Source organism: Gekko japonicus, unplaced genomic scaffold (genome assembly GCF_001447785.1).
Source record: "Gekko japonicus isolate JY-2015 unplaced genomic scaffold, Gekko_japonicus_V1.1 scaffold97, whole genome shotgun sequence".
Lineage (NCBI taxonomy): Eukaryota > Metazoa > Chordata > Lepidosauria > Squamata > Gekkonidae > Gekko > Gekko japonicus.
In genome coordinates, this window is record NW_015170278.1 from 1,911,966 (window position 1) to 1,936,339 (window position 24,374).

The window sequence follows — 24,374 nt, forward strand, 5'->3', positions numbered from 1 at the left end:
AAGAGTCAACTGAAAATAAATGACACAGCTAAAGAAAACAAAACTGGGACGTGTGTGCTGGAGCTCTTAAAATAAACTCCATCAAAAGGAAGAAAAGATATATATGGATGGGAATCTTTGGGAGGGGACTGAGCCCTGAGCAAGAAGGTGGACTGAAGAGCTGCCAGACGAAAGAGACCCTAGACTGAAGCTACTAGTGCTGAGCTCCTGTTCTTTTGCTAATTTTATCTATCCTCATTGAAATCTGGCTTTGAGTGCAGTTCTTTATCAGCAGACATTTTCACATTTTTCTTTATGGCTTGTTTCTAAGTTAGCCTTCAGTTCTAGTAGTGTCCTTGAAGGACAGCATTTTTATGTTGCCTTCCATGAGGCAAACAGCAGCTGCGGGAGGCAGGGAAGAAATGTGTACCTCCTGCCATAATCTATATCACTCTCTCCAGCCACATCCATATCACTCTCTCTATCCATCCACACACCCGCAGTTCAAAATCTCCATGAAGTTCTTGGAGTTGGCACTCGGCAGCCCTAGTCTCTACTGATCCATAATCAGCAGGACTATCCTGCCATCTTAGAAAGCTCTTGTCGACCCTTGTCTAAGGCATACTTTTCAAGATAATTTGGGGAGCCTCTGTTGGAGGCTGTGTGTGCAAGACAAGAGAGGCTAGAGCTGCTAGGAGAATAGGCAGGAGCAGACTGCTTTTTCATGTGTGAACTTAATCATGGGATATATCATGGGGGATATAATCACCAACTAGTTCAGCTGTGGAAAGGAGCAGTCTTTGCCAAAAATACCAGCCAAGAGAGATGATTCAATCATGGACAGTCTGCCTTATGATTGTTCTAAAAATGTTGATCCAGTTAAAGTCCAATGCCCTGTTGTCTGGTTTTGAGCTAGCCTAATGCAGCTGCAGAAAAGGCTTTCTCCCAACTCAGCCTACAGCGTTGATACAGCTGATCTGGTGACCTGGATCCACACAACAGTAACGTTGAGACTAGACTACTGTAATGCACTATGCATTAATCTCCCCATAAAATCAATTTGGAAACTCCAATCGGTGCAGAACATTGTGGCTTGGCTATTATCACGAGCTAGAAAAAGCACATATATTACTCCCATTCTACAGTTACCCCACTGGCTGCCCATCAGTTACCAGGCTCAATTTAAGACATTGGTTATCACATACAAAGCCCTTCAAGGCCTTTTTGTTGTTGTTGTTGTTCAGTCGCACAGTCGAGTCCAACTCTTTGTGACCCCATGGACCCCATAGACCAGGGGTGTCAAACATGCAGTCTGCTGCTGCTGCTGCATCATAGCTTGCTTTGCCAGACTCTCCTAATCACTCAGCCATTTCATGTTTTAACCTGGGTCCAAGACTCAGAACTCTGAGCATGGGATTTCTGTGGTGAATGTCAATAAATCAAAAGTACATTTGCAGCATACAGAGCTAATGTTTTAAGCATGTTTTTATTTTTAAAAAAATCTTTGTGTTTGTGTCCTTTATTAAGTTTATTTCTCTGCTACCTGGCATTACATTTTATGACAGAAATGGCCCGGCCTAACAAGGTCTAATTTATGTCAGGTCCGGCCCTCATAACAAAGGAGTTCGACACCCCTGCCATAGACCATGGACCTCATAACTGTGAGACTGCCTTTCCCCCCTATGCACCGCCACAAGAGCATCACTCAACCTGCAAATGGGCAAAATCAACAATGGCTCATACTCATGCCTTTTCCATTGTGGATCCCCCTTTGTGGCATGGCCTGCCTGAGGAGGCCATTCTCCTGGCTTTTTACAAAGTATGCAACACTGGATTTTTCAAGATGACTTTTCTACGCAGGCAATAGAGTTACACTGTACTAAATGATTCACAAAGTTACTTGGGTAAATTATTAGGGACTGTGGTCTATTCTATTGTGTTTAGCTTGCTGAAACTAGGTTCCTACCATGTAATTTTTGCTTCATTTAGTGTGTCATGTTAATACTTATGCTTTGCATCTGTTCTGTTTTTAGATTTCTGATTGGTTCTGCTACCCTAATCCTGTTGTATTGAATGTCCTGTTTTGTTGATTATATTGACTCACTCTGTGTAATCTGCCTTTAGTCCAAGTAAGAAAGGCAGGCAATAAATAAATGAATGAATAAATAAATAAAATAAAATAAAATAAAAAGGACTGCTGCAGAACTCCTCCTGTAACTGAAGCATACTGTTCCGAAAGAAGCCCCAGCATGTCTTGTTATGGCTCTCTTTATTTGGGAAGCCTTCTGCTTCTTTTCTGAACATTCCTCCTATCCTCCTCAAGCTTTCTCTCTTCCTTCCCACCCAGCCAATCCAGAACCTTACTTCAGACATTCCCTCCTCCCTCCAGACCTGCTTATAACCAACTTTTGACTCTTATTTTTCCCAGTCCTATAACAACAGCCTTTGAACTTATACGCAGCTTGACGTCTGCTTTGTTCCCTAGGTCCTGACTCTCTAGTTACAGTCTGCACAATATGGATAAATATTGTCTGGATGCTAGGACTGATTGGGGTACATCTATTTTGGTGCTATAGATATTTGAGTATTACTCTGACTACTTGCTTGTGCTTTAGATCCTCTTAGTAAACTTTCTCTGATTTTTATGCCAAATCTCTTGTCTTCATCTCAACCTTGCACTGGAGCCTCTTTACTTTCTTAAAAGATCCCTAACATAAAAGTGTGGAGGTCTGGAGTTCTGAGTCCAGAGTGTGGCACTAACTCTGTCTGGCTGGCTGTTAAAACGTAAGTCGGGATATCCTTACAGGATAGGAAGGGAGAGACAGCAGAGAAGAGGTTTCACTCCCATGATTGGCTATTTTGTGTGACTCTGAGATCAGTATATAAATATATACGTGTACAAGCTATCCTTGGAAACACCACCCTCCCTTGCAGGTACAAGCAAGCACTTAGGTAGATAACCAGGCAACACCACTTCTCTAGGTTCATCCAGCCATATGCCTCCTACTCTGACAAATGTTTTGTTGCTCCATTAAGTGATCAAAATAGCACTCTCCCTTCTAAGACTTGCGCCACCTGCTCTGGCTCTAGCTCCTTTAGCTGTGCTTTCCACAAGGGAAGGAGGAGAGTGCTACCACTGGCTTGCACTGATTTCAGGTGACTTTCTCTTGCAGCAGGTAATGTGTAAATTGGCACACGCCACAGGTAGCAGTGAACTCTCACTATAATGTGTGTGGGTTTGCAGCATTTTACACATCCACAATAGTGTGTTGTGGTTTTCGATACTGGCTAGTGGTTATGAGGCTTCTGCAGCATGACAGCCAGGTTTGCAAAGAGCTGTGACCCATCTGCCTTTACTGTTTTAATAACTTACTTCCCTGTTATATCCCAATTCTCAGTTGACAGCCGTGAAGGGGAGTAAAGCAGTACTTCTTACAAGGCTTGGCAGCAAAGCATGAAATATCTTTCCTTTTATTGGAATTAGAATGTATAATCTATCAAACCCATTCCAGATGTGTGGTGAAGAGGGCCCGTTTCCTACAAGGAGGCTGCCCAGTGGGAGGGTGGTAGAGAAAGAGGCCCACATAGAGACATGTCACTGGGAAAAAAAAATCCATTGGGTTGAAGGAATACGCCAGAGCGGAATGACCCATCCTTGCTTTCTGCCCCAGTTTGAGAAGCCTCATTCCACAAAGACACAATCCATGCAGAAAAGAAGCCAAACCAAAAAATAGGAGCAGCTGTTGCAATTGTAGACTCGTCCGTGGAGAACGGTTCACTAGGGCTGTATCCCAGCTATTCCGTAGAAAGATTTCTCTCATTCTTTGGCCCAGATGAAAATTCCGTTGGGAGCGTGAGTTCCACAGATGGTATTTGAAGCTCCATAAATGATGGTTTCTTGATGATGATCCCACTACCTGCATACCTTCACGTAATTAGGAGGATTATAGCCAGGGCAGAATGCCAAAGGTGTTTGTTTTATTGTTTACAGATGCAGCAAGGCAGAGAAGGATCTAATGTCTGGCACGATTAGAAGAGTTCCGCCCTCCCCTTCCAAAATGGGATTCTCCTGGTATATATCCTTCAGGCACTGTAAAATTCAGTTGTAACTTGCCCATAAAGTTTAATGATAAATGACCCACCTCAGCTTCAGACATCCGATGTACAAGTGAAAGCTTTTGAACGGTACAGCCACAATGGAATCCAAGTGTGCAGTTTTTGAGATTTTAATTGCTAAAACGTACAGGCAGTATGTGGGAACGAAGTAAAGTCAGTATTACTTTCAGCCCTCAAAGACAAGTAAGAGTTCTAAATCACTGTATTGTTTTAATTGTCATCTGTGCCAAGGCATGAGCACGGTCCAGGAAGGCCTGTGTTCAGATCCTTCCTTAGCCATACTTCTAAACTTCTTGGTTATGAATCCCTTCTAAAGCACATTTCAAAACTCCTTAAATCATTATGTCTTTTACTTTTATTCCTCCTTTGGCAAACACTCAGAAATTTATTCCTGGTTTTCAGGAATGTGGTACCAAAGCAGCCTTTGAACAACAGGAGAGTCTTGTTTTTAATCATTAACACTTCATAGCATGAACAAATTCAAAGCCCGTCATCCGCCAGATCTGGCTTTCCACTTGGCTACACTGAGCTGCTGCTGTGCTGAAATCCCTTGAACACAGTTGAAGACCACTTTGGTGTAGTGGTTAAGTGTGCGGCCTTTAATCTGGGAGAACCGGGTTTGATTCCCCACTCCTCCACTTGCACCTGCTGATGTGACCTTGGGTCAGTCACAAGCTCTGGCACAGCTGTCCTTGAAAAAGAGCAGTTTGTGTCAGAGTTCTCTCAGCCCCACCCACCTCACAGGGTGTCTGTTGTGGGGAGGGGAAGGGAAAGGAGTTTGTAAGCCGCTCTGAGACTCCAAGTGAAGGGCGGGGTATAAATCCAATCTCTTCTTCTCTTCTTCTTCTTCTTCACTTAAGGAGTCGCACAGAATAGAGTTAACCCAAGATGATGGAAATTAATTCATGAAGCAGTGAATGTGACAACCATGCTCAGCTCTTATTTAGAATGCTGCAAATATTACAGCAAACATGTTCAGCAGCTGAACATGCTATTTTCGACTGTCACAGACAGAAGTTAGACAATTCCTGGATCTATTTCGTTTGGCCGACTGGACTAGAGCAGCTGCCGAACAGAAGCCATCTCCCAGCCTTTTTGCCGAGTCCCAGCCTTGCAGGGATCCAGCAGATAGTACGGAGAAGTACATCAGAAGTGAAGTTTCATCCACCCCCTCCCCCGTGCAATCATCTTGTCATCCCAAACATTTTACTGTATCTTTACCTTGCTGAGAGTGGGAAATCAGCTTCTGTACTCCCCTCAAAAAATTCTTCTGCGTCCTGCAAGGCTGGGAGACAAGAAGATATTTTCTGTTTGTACCAAACAGGCATGAACAGTCTGCTGATAAACTGGCTCCCTAATCACAACTGAGTATTAGAATGAGAGCCGAACTGACAGGTTCATCCCCACTATTATTTTACTTTTGTCACATATCACATAGTTGCTCTGTAACCTGTCCCCTTTCTCTGCCTCTCTCTGCTTCTCTTTTTTATACTCCTGCTTAGTTCAAAAGCCTTGCACTCCAAAGAGGGAAAAAATGTTGGAAAATACTGGGTCTTGGGAGGGTGGGATGAGCTGGCAGAGGGAAGCATTTCTGAATTAAAGTCCCAGCATATGCATGAGAGGTATGCTTTAAAAAACAGGCTGTTGTTTCTGGAAATCAGTGGATACATATTGTTCCTTAAGTAATAAGGCTTACAGAATTTGGGTAGTGACTTTAGGGTTTCATATGTAGTGCTTTAAAGTGATGATTAGTAGCCATATTCTTACCACCATTTTGAGAAAAAAACACATACAAGTATTTGGGTTTGCTTCATGAACTTATGGTTGGAAATACACACCCCTACATTGCCTAATAGTTGCAGTTGAGCAAAAAACAAGCAAACAGCTGGTTGACGCCTACAGAGCAAACTGAAATGCTGGTCCCTAGATTTGTCATGCACATTAACAGCCGGGGAATGTTTCAATCTTACTGGTGCCTGATGTTAAAAATGGTAATTTGCTGTTATTATGGGTGAAAGACAGACTCCTGCACATGTTGTTGGAAGGAATTAACTGTATAATGTTGCTTGATGCTAACACAGACTTTGGAGTCTCAGAGGAGGGCAGTAGAGAGTTAGAACGGGGTAAATAGGGTGTGTCTGACCTTTCCTTTGTCACTACACTCGGGGTTCCTTCCTTCCAGTTACTTCTCTTTTCCTCTGTCTACTGCTGTGTAGACACTCAGCTCTGTTTTCATATGTATCAGGCAGACAATCCCTTGGGGGATTTATATTCCCAAAGCACATATTTTATCACTGCTATGCAGTGGAACTAATGTGTTGCAGGTCTGACACAGATCACCTGAACCTGGCAGGGGGTCACAGCATATGTGAAGCCATAAAACTTTCTTTTGTTACCCAAAGAGGCAGTCTCCTAATTAGTTGGGGAATTAGCTTTAAGGAGACAGAGCGAGAGGGGGTAAATGGGATACTCCACCTATGTATATGGGGATTTTTCCCTTAAGAGAACTCTAGAAATAAACCAGGCAGATGTTCAACCGAAAAGTTTTTATTTAAGAGAAAATGATAAATAAAAAATACACACAATAAAAAACACACAGAGCTAGCTAAGAGAAACACAGAGGGGAGAGACATCTTAGAGAAGGGTGATAACTACCAGTCTCGAGGAAAGAGGTCCACGGAAGCAGCAAAACGACCAATGTTTCATGAAGAGAAGCGAGCTCAACCAAGTGGGGGGGTGTAATGTATTCAGAAGCTGCCATGAATGCATTAGATGTAATGTGAAACATCTCATTAGGAAGCTATGTTAAGCTTCGTCTTGGACAGGGATTCAAGTCCAAGACTAATGTGTCCAATCACGATAAAGCAAACTGTGAGCGGGAACGAAAGTGATTGGCCCTTATACGCTCAACCGCATTGGTTGTTATCTGTATAGTAGGTGTGGTTACATTAGCCGGGAAATGTTTAAGTACCGAGCAGCTACTATGGACAAACTGTTCGGGCTATCAGATGTTGTACCGTGTTGGAGAAGTGTTTGTGTTTCGGGATAAACTTGAGTTTTGCTGAAATCACTCTCTGACTATTTGTTAAGCGCTGGACTTAACAGGGTGTATGTGGAGGATCCAAGGCACATACACACACACCTCCCAGCAGCGCTCAGTCAGAGCAAGAAGCAGCCAGGTAAGTTGCAGAGCCTCCCCAGCCCCCCGGTCCAAAACAGTCCAGTGGCACCTTTAAGACCAAGTTTTATTCAGGTACAAGCTCTCCCTCCTCTGTGAGGACAGATCTGCATGTCCCCCCCCCCAATAGCTAGCAATCCAAAACAGTCCAGTGGAGCCTGAGCGGTGGGTGTTGCCTTCTGACACACTTCCGATGATGTCAGGGGGTGTGGCATATGCAAATAAGTTATGCTAATGAGCTGCACCTCTTTTTCTACTAAATGACCCCTGGCTATGTTTATGATCTGCTAAGGGTATACCCACTTTTTGTGCTTGCCATCCCCATAGCTCCCTACGCTTGCAATATTTAATGGCAGTTTGAATACTAAATAAGCAGTTCTGCCTCCTATCAAAAGAATTGCAGCAATATGTGATGGAAGTAACAGCAAGAATGATTATTGGTTTTTTTGTGAACTGTAGCCAGAGTTAGATTTATAAAGTCATACCCCACCCACCTTTCTCCCCAATAGGAGCCCAAAGGAGCTCACATCATTCTTCTGTCTTCCATTTTATCCTCACAACAACCCTGTGAGATATGTAATGTGGGGGGGTGTGTGACTGGCCCAAGCTCTCTGAGCTAAGCTTCAGTAGCAGACTGGTGATTTGAAACTGGGTCTCTTAGATGCTAGTCAAACACTTTAACCACAAGACCACACAACTCTGTTGATTGTATTGACTTGCACTGTGTAATCCGCCTTGAATCTCAGTGAGAAAGGTAAATAATGTAAAATATAAATAATGTAAGTAAAACCATATATAAATAAAATATAAATACAACCAAAATATGAATAATGTAAGTAAAGCCAAATAAATTGCAAATAGCATAGAGATGTTCAGGAGCTAATCTGTGCCAGGATGTTCAAGTTCCCTTCATTTTTGGCATTGTGAGTCCCATCATTATCCTGAAGCTGGTAGCCAATTTTGAGATTCCTAGCTTCTACTTCTACTTCATTGACTATGCTATCCTGAAGCTGGTAGCCAATTTTGAGATTCCTAGCTGCTACTTCTGCTTCATTGACTATGCTAAAGCCTTTGACTGTGTGGATCACAACAAGTTATGGCAGATCCTTAAAGAGATGGGAATACCAGACCACCTCACATGTCTCTTGAGAAACCTGTATAAGGGTCAAGAAGCGACAGTTAGAACCGGATATGGAACAACTGATTGGTTTAGCATAGGAAAAGGAGTACGACAAGGATGTATATTGTCACCTTGCTTATTTAATATATATGCAGAGTACATCATGCGAAATGCTGGCCTGGATGAATCACAAGCCAGAATTAAGATTGCTGAGGAAAAGATCAACAACCTCAGATATGCAGATGATACCACTCTAATGGCAGAAAGTGAAGAGGACCTAAAGAGCCTCTTGCTCAGAGTGAAAGAGGAGAGTGCAAAAGTGGGTTTGAAGCTCAACATAAAAAAAAACTAAGACCATGGCATCCGGCCCCATCACTCCTTGGCAAATAGAAGGGGAAGTCGTGGAAGTAGTGACAGACTTCACACTCCTGGGATCCCAGATTACCGCAGACTGTGACAGCAGTCATGAAATTAAAAGACGCCTGCTCCTTGGGAGGAAAGCGATGGCGAACCTAAACAGCATGATAAAAAGTAGAGACATCACCCTGCCAACAAAAGTCCGCATGGTCAAAGCAATGGTATTCCCAGCAGTCATGTATGGCTGTGAGAGTTGGACTATAAGGAAGGCCGCGCGCCGAAGAATAGATTCTTTTGAACTATGGTGCTGGAGAAGACTCTTGAGAATCCCTTGGACTGCAAGAAGATCAAATCAGTCAATCCTAAAAGAAATCAACCCTGACTGTTCCCTGGAAGGCCAGATAATGAAACTGAAGCTCAAATACTTTGGCCACCAAATGAGAAGGGAGCACTCACTGGAGAAGACCCTGATGCTGGGAAAGATTGAAGGTCAAAGAAGATGGGGACGGCAAAAGATGAGATGGATAGACAGCGTCATAGATGCAACGAACATGAAATTGAGCAAACTTCAAGAGGACGGCGGAAGACCGGAAGGCCTGGCGTGATCTGGTCCATGGGGTCGCGAAGAGTCGGACTCGACTGTGCGACTGAACAACAACAAAACAAAAAGTTTCATTTTTGGATAAGTTATGCTTCCCACAAAGAACCTTCGCTTCCATTGCAAATGGCATGGAGTTGGGGCTTTTTGAGGTAATGTTAGCCAGGAGATTTTGATTCCTTTCATGTTTGGCACTGCAACTCTTGCAATCAATGCTCCCTCTGAGTCTAAGCTGTGGAGTTTTGTGAGGAAAAATGCTACTTTGTGAGCTACTGGCAATAAAGTTGTGAGCAAGCAATTTGGCTACTGCATAAATTAGTTTGCTCTGGAGCCTCCTTCCTGAGCTAAGTCAAAAATGTGTGAACTGGAGGCTAAAAACTGTGAGCTATCTCACACTAACTCAACTTAGAGGGAACACTGCTTGCAATCCTCCAGAAGGTGCTGGTCAACTTTGAGGTGCCCACTTTTATTTTCTGTTGAGTTATGCCTGTCATGGACAGACACATCCTTTTATTATTCTGGATACATAAAATACACAGATCTCAGGCGTACATTCAATGAAACACTTGTGCCTGATGGCTGTCAGCCAATTACTTAATGCTAAGACTAAGTCCTGTTTGTTGCATGCCATTTTTTAAAGGGCTGGTAGGAGAAATCTACAGTCTGGAATCCTTAGGGTAGGATGAGCAGAATAAAATATTACTCTTCCTCTGGCTGTCAGAAGTGATTGCAAGTAGGGAGAATGGGCTATCTATCCTCATAACATCCCAAATGCTTCTAAAAGTTCTCAGTTGCTTTTGGTCATTGCTTTTGTTCAGAATCACTGGTCTACCGTAAACATTTTGTGTCAACAGCAGAAATGTGAAGGTATGCCAGTATAGTGAGAGTGCTGGTGATCCACACACCGGTTTGTGTAGCTTAATTCCAGATAACATGGTGCTTAAAACCACAGCAATAAACCAATGAGTTTATTATCCAAGTTTGATTCAGTTCCAGATGTATTGATATTTCTTAACTCACTATTTTTGTTCCATTTATGATCCATTTTTTAATGGTGTACTAAGTTCAACTGCTTTGATGGGTATAGGACAAATAGCATCTTATAGGACAAAGCATCTTCCCAGTTTTCAGACTGGGAAGACGGCATGTGGGGAAAGGGCTTGATTCCCCTTCCCCTGTTCTGTGGGTTTCATAAAAAACTGGGGCTTGCTCAGCTATTAGTTAAAAAGAAAACACTGGCGTGTGCTGGACAAAGAATTACAAGGGCCATATGCAGATTATTATCATACTTACTGAGATGAAGTACATTGATGAAAGAATCCTAGTAGAGACTAATGCATTTGCCTGCCTTGCTCTGCTGAGGTATCTTTTGCTTACTAAAGCTCTCACATTTTGAAGGAAAAGTATAGGAGGCCCTGCTGGTACACAGAAAGATTCCAAAATTAACAGTCATGCAGTACCTTGTTATTAGAATTGTGCCAGTCTTAAAGACTCAGTGTGAGGGTGTATTGCCAAAAAACCCTACCACATGGAATCTTAAAAAAAAAAAAATCTTTGGCTGAATTAAAGCAGCATGTGAACCAACATTGCTTGGTATGGAGTGACGACTGGATTCTCTCTCTGGCATCCATCACTTTCAGATCCCAGGCTTCTTACTTTAAGGGAAAATCAGAAATTTATGTATTCCAGGCTCAGTGTGAAACCTTGTTTTCACAACCAGTAATCACTCAATCAGTCTGGTTTAAAACTTTATTTAAAAGTAATCTAACTAAACATGAGAAAATCTGCTATAAGAAAATCAATGATACAGAAATCACACTAGCACATGTAAAAACGATTATGAATAAATGAGCATACATGAGAATTCTGCTCTATCTAAACTGAATCTAAGAATAAATGCAAATTCCAAGTCTTTTACCAAGGCATATGCAGGAAAGGCATCCTCACTGAATCCAGATCTAAAAAATTCATGCATCACACACTACTGAGAGCTTATACAGAGTGAGCATGTGAAAAAAGCATGTTTCTAAGTTCTTTCATTTTGTTCAATTTTCTGTTTTTCAACATGCTGAAGAATGATGTTAGCATATGAGTGATATTAAAGTCACACTGTGACGATTAACGGCAAGTTGTCAGCTAGAGTCAGTATTCTTTTCCTGGGATTTTTGAGGGCAGACAAACAGCTATTCATTAGAAGTTACTTCAGTGGTTATCAGAGTTGGTCTGTGCTAGCTGAACAGATTTTTCAAGGACACTGCCTGTGCACTAGGACAGTGAAAAAGAGAAATGCCTGACTGCAGTTGTTACAAAAAAAGTATAATCAGATCCATAACTAATTCAGGCTAATTTATGCTAAATAATAAGACCTTACATATATTCCACATACTACAATTTTTGTTAGATTCCACAGTAGAATCAGCCAAATTATCACAAAACAAAACACTTATCAAGAGTTCTGGGAAATTCAAAAGCTTGTCATTTTGTGATATTTGAATTAGTCCCAGAAAAATCATTTTAAAGAGTAGTTTGGGTAATTCTTAGTGGAACAGTCTGTCACCCTCAGTTTACCATCTGGAATATAAATATTAAGAAATTCAATTTTAGCCCACGTTTTAGTTAACCTTTCCTTTGACTTCATCTGAGAAACAGCTGTGCTTGTGGTCAAGGTAAATGTAAGAGATCTCACAGTCTCAGATCCCTCTCCCCAACTCTCCTGCCTGCCTCTCTAAGATGGAAAGAAAAAGAGGAATTTTCTCAGCCTAAAGAGCCTTCCAGAATTTCTGATAGTTAAACCTCTTGTTTTTGAAAGTTCATCTGTTTAGGGATTCAGTTTCTGGTTTGGGTTCAAATCAACTGAGACATTTTACATTTCAGGTTCAGTTCTGATAGAATAAATAAAAACTCTGAATTGATTTTGGGGTTTGGCTTCAAATTTGGTTGGACTTTCTCAATGAACCACTTTGTTTTTCACTTGTGGCTTCCATGTTACTTTCTGGAGAGTAAAGACAATAAGAGGTTTCATTGCACAGTTAGCCTCCTTGCAGTCTTGATTTCAGTGGCTTTGTCTTCAATGTCTCTACTGAGAGGTTTTGTTTGATATTAGCAGACGTGCTGAAGAAATACCTACATGTAAGGTTCCCAAGCATATGCTTCAACTTCTAGTGCAATAGAAGAAAAAACAACAGAAGCAACATGATGCACAAATCCCTCATATTGATATTAGTCCTGCCATTCTATGGATGGACCCTGAAGTCATTGCCCCTTTATGTCTGCAGTGGATATGAGTGGGGATTGAATCAGTATACAGTGTAGATGTGTGTTGAGCATCTAGAACAGGGGTGTCAAACATAAGGCCTGGAGGCTAGAAGCAGCCTGTCCTGGGATTTAATGCGACCCACAAGCAACTGGTCCAAGGGAGGGAACAGAAGACTGCTTGGGGAGGGGAGTGGGTGGAACCACTCCGATTGTGGCTTCAGCATGGCAGAACAACCTTGTCTACAGCAGTCAACGAGTGTGGGAACGTCTATCCAGTGCTGCAGTGCTGGCTCTCCAGTCCACTCATGTGGGTTTTTCTCTCCACCCCCTCCCAGCCCATGGGGCCTTGCAGTGAGGATACAACATGGAGCTTAACCAGCTGCAGTCCTTTATATAGTTTATATCTCCGGTACCTGGCATTACATTTTATGGCATACATAGCCTGGCCCGACAAAGTGACATTTGTGTCACATTCGGCCCTCGTAACAAATGAGTTTGACACCTTTGATCTAGAACTTTCACGATGGTGTTTGAAAATGGGTATGAAAAATTGGCAGTTCATGACAGATGCTAAAACCAAATGCAAGAATGTTTTTATTCTTGTATCCCAGGAGAGATCTGATGTAGTCTTGGAAACGTTATGAACAAGACTGTTAATCATGAGAGTTCCATATAGTTTATTTTAATAGTAAAGTGGATCATGGCCATGAAAGCAGCAAAACCAGGCCACACACAAAAAAGGTAGGGGTTTCTTCATAGGAAACTACCCAGATATGCCACTGTGACGGATTGCACAAAAAAGCATGTTTTAAAATGCTGCTATTTCAAAGAGACTGGTAGATCAGGCGTTAACCTTCCCAGGAGTGGAGAGCTTCTTTGATTGGCTGCTCTGCATGCTCTCTGATTGGCCAGCATCAGCTGAGAGAAAGTATAGCATCAGCTGTTCTGGAGGGGAAAGGGTCTTTCATCTTTGGACTTTTCATCTGGAGTCAGCAAGCCAGTGAGTCGGCTTCTGATAAAGAAAGATACAGCTGGAGTCAGTAGTTCTTCTGACAGGATTGGTCTGGAAGATTCTCTGAGAGAAGACAAGAGATCCTTACCCTAATTGAATAAGAACTACTCTGAGGGAGAACTGGGTTTCTAAGTCCAGAAAGCTACAAACTGCTTCACACAGACATCAGTACTGGGAGAGAGTTTTGGCAAGGGTGACTGGGTTGTTAGGCCGTAACTCCCAGTCAAGCCAAACAGAAAAGGGCTATTCCTTCTTAGGGAAAAGAAGAAGAATTCCTGCCTGTTTAACAGGGGTTGAGCTCTGAGGAGAACCCTGGTCTGTGGCGAAGGGAATAAGCTTTAGACATCTCAGTAGTTAGTGGAAAGCTGTGTTTTCAAAAGGGAGAAAGTTAGATACTCTAAGAAAGAGCAGATCTCCAGGAAACTGTGAAGTAATATTGAAACTGCTGAAATATACTAAGCAAAATACGTCTCACTGAAAAGACCGAGAAATCTCTGAAAATAAGCTACAACAACACACTCTTGTTTGTCTTAAGAATTAGTTCCTGTACAAAATATAACTTTTACCTCAGTATTTTTAAACTTTTCTATATATATTCCCTGCCTGATAAATACAAATATTTTATTCTGTTTTAAAAGTCATATAATCTCCGGTGCCATTCAAAGGGTTTAGGGGGGGGGCTCCTGTTTTCCCCTCAAGTTCCCATGTTGGGTCCAAAGCCAAAATATATCTCTGTCCAAGGGTGGGACAATCTAGTCTTTTAAGACAAAAGCATGCTACTGGGGGGATGGCTTAGTAACAGAAAGGGACTAAGTGTTGGCGGTAAAAATCTGCCTGGGAGTTGGGAAGTGGCAGGGGTCCGTCATATTTACACACACACACAAAATTAACCCAAAGGGGGAAAATCCAAAATGATGACGAAGACTGAATATGCCCCAGGCGTGGAATGTTGAAAGAATTTGAGAGTCAGTTTAAAAAGGAGAGGGGGATAGTTACTTAATTCCCAAGAGTGCGGGGAATCCTGGAGGAGATTTTGGGGTGGATAGTGTGGTGGGATTTTAAAGTTGTTGTTCCTGCAGTTTCTTGTACCCTTCAGCTTGTTCTGCTTCTTTCTTCATTTACTTGTCAAATGACTTACGGTACTTATATATAGGCTATGTACACTGTCTCTTGCATGGGTACTGTCTATAACCAATTTTGCACACCTTTCAAGGTTTATTTATTGTAAGAGACACTTCCTCTTTAATTTCATTTTTATAGCTGTTCCTTTGCCATGGAATCACAGTGTATTGCAGTGATTTCTGCATCATACTCTAGAGCACACACTAAGTTCACAAGTAGCACTGGCTATGTCACTTTTGTCTTGCTCTTCCTTAACTGAGGGTAAATCCTAGAATACATCAAACATATTTTGTCTTTCACGAATAAGTGATGGTCAAGGAACTTGGTGGAAGATCCCACCATTTTCTTTCACTCATTATCATTTAGGACTCTTGCATATCACTCAGACAGTATCACTTAGTCCAGCTTGGCAAAATTCCATGAGTTCCTTCAGTGGAATTGATTAGTGAGACATTGGCCCTTTCTGCACCCGTATTTTGCCTCCGTTGCGGAGTACATCCTATTCTTTCATTCTGCATTCCCTCCCGCTTTCGCTTCCAGTTTGTGTCGGGGCTTTTTCTTGTTTCTGCATTTGTTTTACAGGAATTTGCATTCAGACTGCTTCCAGCACACTGTTGCCCAGTAGTTACCAAAACTCCTTTTGCTGCAATTCTTTGTTCTCATCCGCTTTTAAATTGCTTATTGTCTCTAAAGTAGAATTGTTTCTGTGGGTATTTAAGGACTGCCCACCACCCTCCCCTGTTTCTGCCTTTCTCTCTTTAGGCTAATGCTCCCTCCCTGTTCTGTTTTCTTTCCCTCCTTCTCCAAAGACAAAAGAGGATGTGTCCTTGGTGTAGTGGTTAAGTGTGCGGACTCTAATCAGGGAGAACCGGGTTTGATTCCCCACTTCTCCACTTGCACCTGCTGATGTGACCTTGGGTCAATCACAAGGTCTGGCACAGCTGTCCTTGAAAAAGAGCAGTTTGTGTCAGAGTTCTCTCAGCCCCACCCACCTCACAGGGTGTCTGTTGTGGGGAGGGGAAGGGAAAGGAGTTTGTAAGCCGCCCTGAGACACCTTTGGGTAGTGAAGGGCGGGGTATAAATCCAATCTCTTCTCTTCTTCTTCTTCTTCTCCCGTTCAGGCAAACTTTAAAAAAGCCAGAGAGAGCATAAGAAGGAATCAGAAAATATAAAGGACTAGGGGATTCCCTGCTCCCAAACATGTCAGTCTTGCATGTGTGGGCTTGGATTTCCCCTCCCCTCCCATTGTTTTTTGCAGAATCACAGAGGGAGGGAGGGGTTGGGTCTGCAGTTAAAAGTTTAGAAAGATGTTTGCCTTTCTCTTCGTCTTAGACAAAGCAGCCAGTTAGCTCAAAAAATGCAGGTTGTATATACAGAATGCATACAGAATGCACAAATAAATTGGGGGGGGGGGGGAGGAGATGGGACCAGTACAGAGGGAATGAGTGTGACTGCGAAGTCAACCCCTAAGGCTTGACTCCTCAGATTCTCTGGAGCAAGCTGCCAGTGCAGAAAGGGCCATTAATAGAAGCAAGCCATTCAATGGATATAGATACTGATAGTCTTGTCTGAAAATTCAGAGGTACCTCACTGAAGGCAATAAACCCAAATTCTGCCTCTATAAAAGTAGGAATCGTAATCTTTGATCCAATATGAGTTCTAAAGAATATCATCCATATACTTGAGCTCGGTAGATAAGGGGACAAAGATTTGATGTGTGCATGGAAAAGGGATGTGGGAGAGAGAATGCACTTCAGATGGAGTTGATTATATAGCAGTGTTAGTGCTGATCCCTTCTCATTCCCTTTCCCCGAATCCAGGAGGATTTCCAGTGGCTGAGCATGCCAAGAACTTCAGGGCAGCAGTTACTCAGACAGTGGATAAAGAGTTTAGCAGTCAATTTATACTGCTATCTTACTATGTGAGATTGTGGAAGAAGCTGTTTCCTTAACTGAGATGCAGCACTATTTAAAGAGCTGTTCACTCTGATGGCAGAAGGGTGCTATGCCAGTTGTTCTGGCAGATGTTTCCCTTGGAGGAGCTTTAGGCTTTTGAGTTTTCCCTTTTTCTTTTCTGAGGCACTTGCCTACGAAACTGCATCTTCATCTCTGTTTATACTCTGAAATCATCAATTGTTGATTGCATTGCTTATGGCTTATGGAGATAGCTGAAGACTGAGAAAATGGAGAAAACATGGTCTACTAATTCTTTCGTGCTCTGCTCCCTGAGGCTGCATTGGACACAGCAGCTACATTTTAAATTTGAAGTAGCATAAAGGTAAAGGGATAAGACACTTATCTCCATGTGGCCATGATCAGAATGGCTGTAAGGTCAATGTTTTGCATATATGTTTGCTTCCAGGCCTAATTCAGAGTACTGCCCTTACAACCTGGGGCTCACATCTAAAGGATCATTTCTCCTATGTGTCAACTCCATTCATCAAATGACTAGGTTCCCTTTTGACATGTTCTGTGTCAGCTTGGGCAAAAGCATTCTCAGTCCACTGCTTTGGAATGGCTTGTCTGGAGAGGAGCAGAGGACAACATCATGGGCCATTTTTCTGAGGGCTTGCAAGACTGGTATCAGAGAGCCTTATTTCATTGGCATAAGGTCTACAGTGAGTAGCAGAGGCTGCTCACACTATTTTGTGTTGGATAAGATGATATTTTAATTCATTTCTTGCAAATTTGGTGCTGCTATATAAGCCGCCTCAAATCCTTGGAGAAAGGTAGGTTAAAATGTGTAAATAACTAAAACAGAGCATTTGGATTTGTGATCTGCATTTTGTATTTTAATTGTGTTGCATGGCCATGTGGTCATGTTTGTAAGCAACCGTGGTCCAAATAGGGATGGCAAGATAAATATTTTAAATATTAAAAATTGTTCCGACCTGTATCTGCAGTGATGTTATTTCACGAGACTTCTCAGTGTAGATTTTCTCTTTGTAACTTGCAGTACAATCTTAAGAACACTTTCCTGGGAATAAGCCTCATTGTATAGGATTCTGAGTGGACCTGCTCAGGATTTCTGTCCCAATTACTTTTTGAAAGACTATCTCCCTTGTTAAGTGCCCTTGCTCAGATGTTTTATTTTGTGTCCCCTCTTTGACCAAATGCACAGCTGCGGCCGGGGTGGGGTGCATGTGTCTCTGGACATGACCTTGGACCGCTAATATTAACAATTTTACTTTTGTTTCACTTTTTTTGGCAATTTTAGATACTTGTGTTCAGTGTTCCCTCTAAGCTGAGTTAGTGTGAGCTAGCTCATAGTTTTTTAGCCTCCGGCTCACACATTTCTGTCTTAGCTCAGGAAGGATGACTCCAGAGCAAACTAATTTATGCAGTAGCCAAATCACTTGCTCACAACTTTAATGCCAATAGCTCACAAAGTAGAATTTTTGCTCACAAGACTCCACAGCTTAAAGGGAGTATTCTGTCTGCTTTTTGGCATTTAGATGCAAAGACTTCTGGAATACAGGAGCAGCAGAAATAGAGTTGCCAGCTTCATGTTGGGAAATACCTGGAGATTTTGGGAGTGGAACCCGGGGAGGGCAGGAGTTGGGGAGGAGGGGGACCTCAGCAGGGTAAAATACTATAGAGTCCACCTTCCAAAACAGCCATTTTCTCCAGGGGAACTGATCTTGGCTGTCTGGAGATAAATTGTAATAGCAGGTGATCTCCAGGTGCCACCTGGAGGTTGGCCACTGTAAGTAGTAAGAATTTGTTTGGGTTATTTTTCAGTTAGGCAGTTCATCGCTACAATTTCTTTCCCCACAAGGCCACAACATTGCCTGTTTCCCTTTCCCTATTGCACTGTTGTTCTTGTGTCTTTCTGTAGTGCACACTCTGAGCCTTCAAAAGCTACCCCATCTTTCAGCAGCCTCTGATAATTCCCTGTCCCTGACAATCTAAGCATAGAATGGAGATAATCCCTGTCACACTGATGGATTTTTAAATAGAGCATTTATCTTTACCCTTTTTATCGGCAATAAATAGCCCTCCTGTCTTCACTCCTAGATAATGACAGCTCCTTCAAGTCATTCAGATAGAGTGCTGAGTGTTCCAAGCTGCAGAAACCGCTTGGTGACCTGGTCCGCCTGTCTGGGTGTTAAAAAGATAAGCCTTGCAGGTTTGTGAGATTAATTCCCAATGGATTATAGCAAACAGCCAATCCAAACCAGTGCTGTACTTATTCCAAACTCCAATTGCTTTGTTATGATTCCAGGTAAGATGGAAATTTGAGCTGATGTTCAGGTCTATTTTCTGCTTTATCTAGGATTGCCCAGAAGCCTGGTGAAAAATGTTCTTTTCCTTTAATAGAGGCTTAATGTGTGCAAATGAGGGAATATCACTACTGGGATATTTGGTTAACAGAGCAGAGTTTGCCCAGTCATTGAAGCGTGATACTGAGGGCAGTATATAAGTCTCCCAAGAAGTAACTGCAAAAAAGGTGTTATGTACGCGGACCGCCACTAGGGGTCCGCGGCAAAGACTGGAGCTTGGCTCCCCTGGACAATAGGAACATAGGATCCTAATTCCCCCCAGCCCCAACCAATAGCCACTCTGGCGGGAAATTCAAACCCTCCAATGGACTAAGGCTGTACTGGGTGGGTGTGTATATAGTTGGCCTTGCAGGGCCATTTTAGTTAGTCTTGTGTTAAGTACAATAAACGAGTGCAAGAGCATGTCGTCGTCCCGAGTCCTCCATGTGGTGAACCCAGTACTTTTCAAAAGGTAAACATTTATTCAAGTACTTCCACTTCACATTCAGGTTGCAGTCAAAAGGAGACAGAAGCTGAATCTAAAGAATACTTTCCTATCACAAATGGCTACTAATCCAGCATCTTGTGTACGGGAGTATGGGGGCATTGTATCTACAGGAGAAACCTGCAGAGACATGCATCTCCATGGAAGGCCATGTGCAGACAGATGAGAGGACAAAAGAGAAGAGGGTTCAGAGGGCAGCTCCCTTGTTAAGACAAAAGAGAGAGGCATCCCATTGAAGGAGTTAACACCTATGTAGCAACTCCCAATGTCCAGGCATGCTGAGTTGCTTACTCCCACAATCACCGGCTAAATAACTTTCTCACTAAGCCTCTGTTAAAGGGACAGGATGCTTTTTCTTCAGGCTGCTGGCAAACCCTGACTTCATCCAGTTTCTTTGACATCCCCCCCCCATTTAATCAAGAAAATAAACAATTTTACTCTAGAACAGTCTGACATAGGTGTACATCAGAAACCTCTGTCCTCTGTCCCATTCACTCTACTCTGCACTAGATTAGAGTTGAAGACTTCATGGAGTTGATAAGACTGTTGTATTTATTCAAATATTTTTAAAAATCCAGACTTCCCATTAGTGTTATACTTCTTCCTCTTGCCCCAGTGCAGTGGCAATATTCATTTATTTATTTATAAGTTGAAAAGTACCCAAATGGAGAGTGATTTCAGCAAAGCGTACTTTGTTCTATCCGGAACAAGACAACTTTGGCCGGCTCGCAGGCCGGCTTATATCCCCCGAGAAACCACCACCCAAAACACACCCCTACTTCCCTATAGATTATTTACAGTGGCCGAGAGTCCCATAGGCTCTCGGCCGTGAACCTAGCCCCCTGATTGGAGCAGGCTAGGAGCCGCATAGTCCATTGTCTCTTGGAGCGAAGCTCTGCGTTTGTCTCTGGACTTGTCTGGACTGGATACATTACACCCCTCCCCCCTTGGTCCGCAATGCACCCACAGACAAGTCCTTCAGGTGGGCTGGTAACTTCCTGGTGCGGGTAGAGCAGCAAGGTTCAGGGACTGCTGCGGCTTCTACCCCGGGAGCCCTTGGAGGTGAGCCGGCATGGAGAGGCGCCGGGGGCGGTGAGTTAAGGGCCCCAGATAACGGCTATGAAGCAGTGGGAGCGGTCTCCCTATTAGGAGGTCACAAGTTTTATATTTGACAAACGTTCCTGTGTTGAATTATTTGTGGCATACATTGTTCTGAGTGGCAAAGGATGATCTGCAGTGGAAAGATTTGTTCAGTCTTTTAGCAGAGGGCTACATGTAGTATGATCCAGTTACGTGATTTTATAAGAAGGGATTTAAGCACACACATTCCTAGCAATGTTTACTCTGTCACTAGTGTCCATTATGGGGTTCACTATCTAGGGACTGTGATCACTGATGAAGCTATTGATTCCTCATAATTTGTATTTGCTTTGCTAAATTCTGAAGAGAAAGAAAGCAAGACCCTTGCCTCACAGGTTCAGCATATCACACACAGTGTACATGATACACAATATCTTTTCAGGTATTTCTAATTGCAGTAGGAACATACTATGCAACAAAGGCCACAAATCCTGTCACATCTGAAATACAGATTATACATTTATAGTGGGCAAAATCCTGCACTGGAACCCCTTTGAAAAATAGTGGGATCTTTTAGTCAGTCCTAATTCCCATTTTTCTGTGGGAGTTAGTCTGAATTCACACATTCCACTTAAAAAGGTTTTAATATTTTGACTGTTGGTGTACAGTGCGCCTGTGAAAAATAGGAAGTTGTAAATGCAAGGGTGCTTGCATTATAGGGTTGCCAGACACACACCCCCGGTGGAAGCACGACAGGCCCCAGCTCCCTGCCACCAATTAGTTGGCTGGCAGGGGGAAACTTACCCCTCAAAAGAGGGAGATCCATCCAACGTGCAGCGATGTACCTACAATACGGCCCACATGACCCAGAAGTGACTTCATCATGTCTGGGACATCAGGATGATGCTCTGGTATGTGGGCAAAAACTCTATGGTAGAAGCCAAATTTACCATAGCATTTTTGCCCAAATACCAGAGCGTTGCCCTGACATCCTGGACATGTTGGCATCACTTCCAGGTCATGTGGGCAGTGATGTAGACACGTCGCTGTATGTTGGATGGGCCTCCTTGCTGCTTCTGGTAAGTCCCCCCCTCCCCCACTGGTTTCTTTAATGTCAGCAACAGATTTCTATTGTCATTTGATTTCTTTCTTCCTTTTAGATCTTTTGGCCACTAACCGCTCAGTCCTGTTCTTTGGCCACCGGGGAATTTTAGACTTTCGGTCTTTGTACCTGGATGAATACCGTGATCGCCTGTTCATTGGAGGAAAAGACACCCTATACTCACTTCGATTGGATCAAACCAATATGGATGCCAAGGAGGTAATACTCACAAAATACATACATATGCTAGTGCATGCATTCCTATTTATCCCAATGCTTATTCTTTCTCTAGCACTTTTCAGAGGTACTCATTGTTTCGCATACATGCTTTTGGTAATTTTGTTTTGCAAGAGCCATTTAATATAAGTTAGTGTTCCTATCCCCATATTATACCAAGCACTCATCCCAGTGAATTCATAGGAAGGGTGAGTTTGAGCTGAAGGACTTCCAGCCCATGTGTGTAATTACACTATACTATGTATGTGTCCACAAGACAGGCACATATTAGTAGCAGAGGACAGTCATTCTCCATGAACTTGAATCATGGATGGCATGTTCTGGGAAATAAGTGAATTTGGGATGCTGATGGCTTGGGCTGGGATGGCATAAAGAAAACTCTGGTTCTCAGATTTCATGCAAGACAAAAGATGTATAGTGCATATAGACCACTGATGTAAATCCCTGGCAACTGCACTGGTGTTGAGCAGCTGAATGAGTATGGGTTGTACAGAGTATGTGGGCTGTAATTATGTGCAGTATTATGCCTCTTGAGTGGTACACCAGAATTGTTTAGCATTTTTTCAGTGATCTGTGTAGGTACCATAACACTGAAATTATCCTTCAGAGGAGTTCTTTTTCCATAGAAACTTGAGATGAACAGAAGGAGCCCTTTCCTACTTTCTGTATTATGGCATGTCATACTTTAAGACAGTTTTTTCGTATTGTTTTCCATTTCTGTAATCCTAGGCCTACTGCATAGTTTTATTGGCTGTCTTATAGTGTCTGATCAAATTTGAGTCTCATTAAGAAAGGAGGGCTATAAATAAAGTAAATTAAAGTTTTAAAAGAAGGAGCTCTGCAAAGCCAGGCTTTATGAAGGTTTAGAGCCCAGGGCAGGGAGCTAATTAAGTAGAAGCCAGAAATCTGATACCAGCCAAGATTGAAAGGGAAGAGGGTGAGACTCATAGAATAAGGCTTCCAGCTCAAAGGAAATTATATTGTGATTAAATATAATTGGAAAATTAGGAGCATGGGAAGTCTGGACAAGTTATGGAAAATCACTGTACTGTTACAAAACTATTAGTTTATCAAATCATTTATGTTCCAAAACCTAGCAAAATTGTGACAAGAATCAAGGTATTTGACAGGTCAAATTTTTCATAGGGTGTGAGTGCTATAAAGTAATTGTTGAGTTTATTCTTGCAGTAACTCTGTAGGATAAGGTAATTTACATCCTCATTTTAAAAGTTCAGTATACTGCAAAGCTTCTTTTTTCTCCATGCTTGTATGGGCTCTGTCTCTTTGGTCCCACTGGCCACCTTATGCAAAATTTCCATGCCTTTCTCCATCTTCTCTTCTAACCTCTTGGAAGGAAAATTAATACTGGCTGCGGTCACACGGGCCGGAAAATGCGGGGGGGGGTGAAGCGTGGCTGTTTGCTCCGGGGCAAAATAACGCACGGTTGCGTGAGCAGACGTCCCGTGGAGGTCCCGTGGTTAGGGGGGAGGTGCCGATCACAGGACAATCCTGCAGCGCTGCAAAGAAGTGGGGCTGCGGGGCAAACGGGGTTGTGGTTTTTTTTTTTAAACTAAAGTGTGCATATGCTCCGTTGGGTGCTTGTGTGCATCCGTGGAGACTTGGAAAAAAAACCCTTTTTGCGAGGGGACATGGGCAGGCGCCAGAACTAACACCGGAAATGCAATCAGATGCCTGCCCATGCCCCGCGGTTTCCGGAAACTAGTACCTAGGAGGTACTAGTTTTTTACAGCGCATCTTTGGAGTGAAGCCTCGGGTGAGCCACGGGAACTCTATGCTTCCCAGATGTGGCGGTGAGATCGCGCCCGGAAAATCCGCCTATCTTCCGTCTCTCTAGCGTGTGTAATGCTCCGTGTGACCGCAGCCACTGTAAATCTTTGCAAATTGGCTTTTGTAAGAGAGGAGCGTATGTACTTGTTTTGTTGGCCATGAATACAAATTATGGATCTATCAAGTGACTGAATTCAAGGATTAGTCAAGAGGGCCTCCAGTAAGCCTCCTTTCAGAGTTTTTTTGCTTTATTTTGCCATAAATATTGCTCCTCAAGTTCCAGCAACTGTTCCTTATTGGAATTGCTGGCATCACAGCTGGCTTGGGGTGTGTGTTGAAAAGATCAGAAGCCTGGGTAAGTGAGAGCCATATGCCTCCCAATCTCTTGTATAAACTGTGAATAGAATTATCAGAAATCTGGCATCTCCATCAGTACTTATACAAACAATAGCTTTTCTCTCTTTTTATTTATGATTCAGTTATCCATTTGCTGATTTGCTGATCCTACCTTGTAATGGGCAAAATGTCCTATGTGACATTAGTTAGTGACATACAGGCCCCTGCCACATGGGGGGGGGAAGTATGGGCAAAGTGTGGCTTTTTAAAGCCACACCAAAAGAGACACGCGGCGGCAGGATCACATAGATCCCCTGAGCCGCCGCGC

The 24,374-nt window shown here is 42.8% G+C and overlaps 1 protein-coding gene across 1 annotated transcript in view; it reads left to right on the forward strand.

Moving 5' to 3' along the window:
- SEMA3G (semaphorin 3G) overlaps positions 1–24,374 on the forward strand; it is a 134,431-nt gene that overhangs the window by 31,775 nt on the left and 78,282 nt on the right. The window contains exon 2 of the mRNA XM_015417724.1: positions 21,744–21,904. Within this exon, the coding sequence (XP_015273210.1) occupies positions 21,744–21,904 (161 nt within the window). The remainder of the gene's footprint in view (positions 1–21,743; positions 21,905–24,374) is intronic.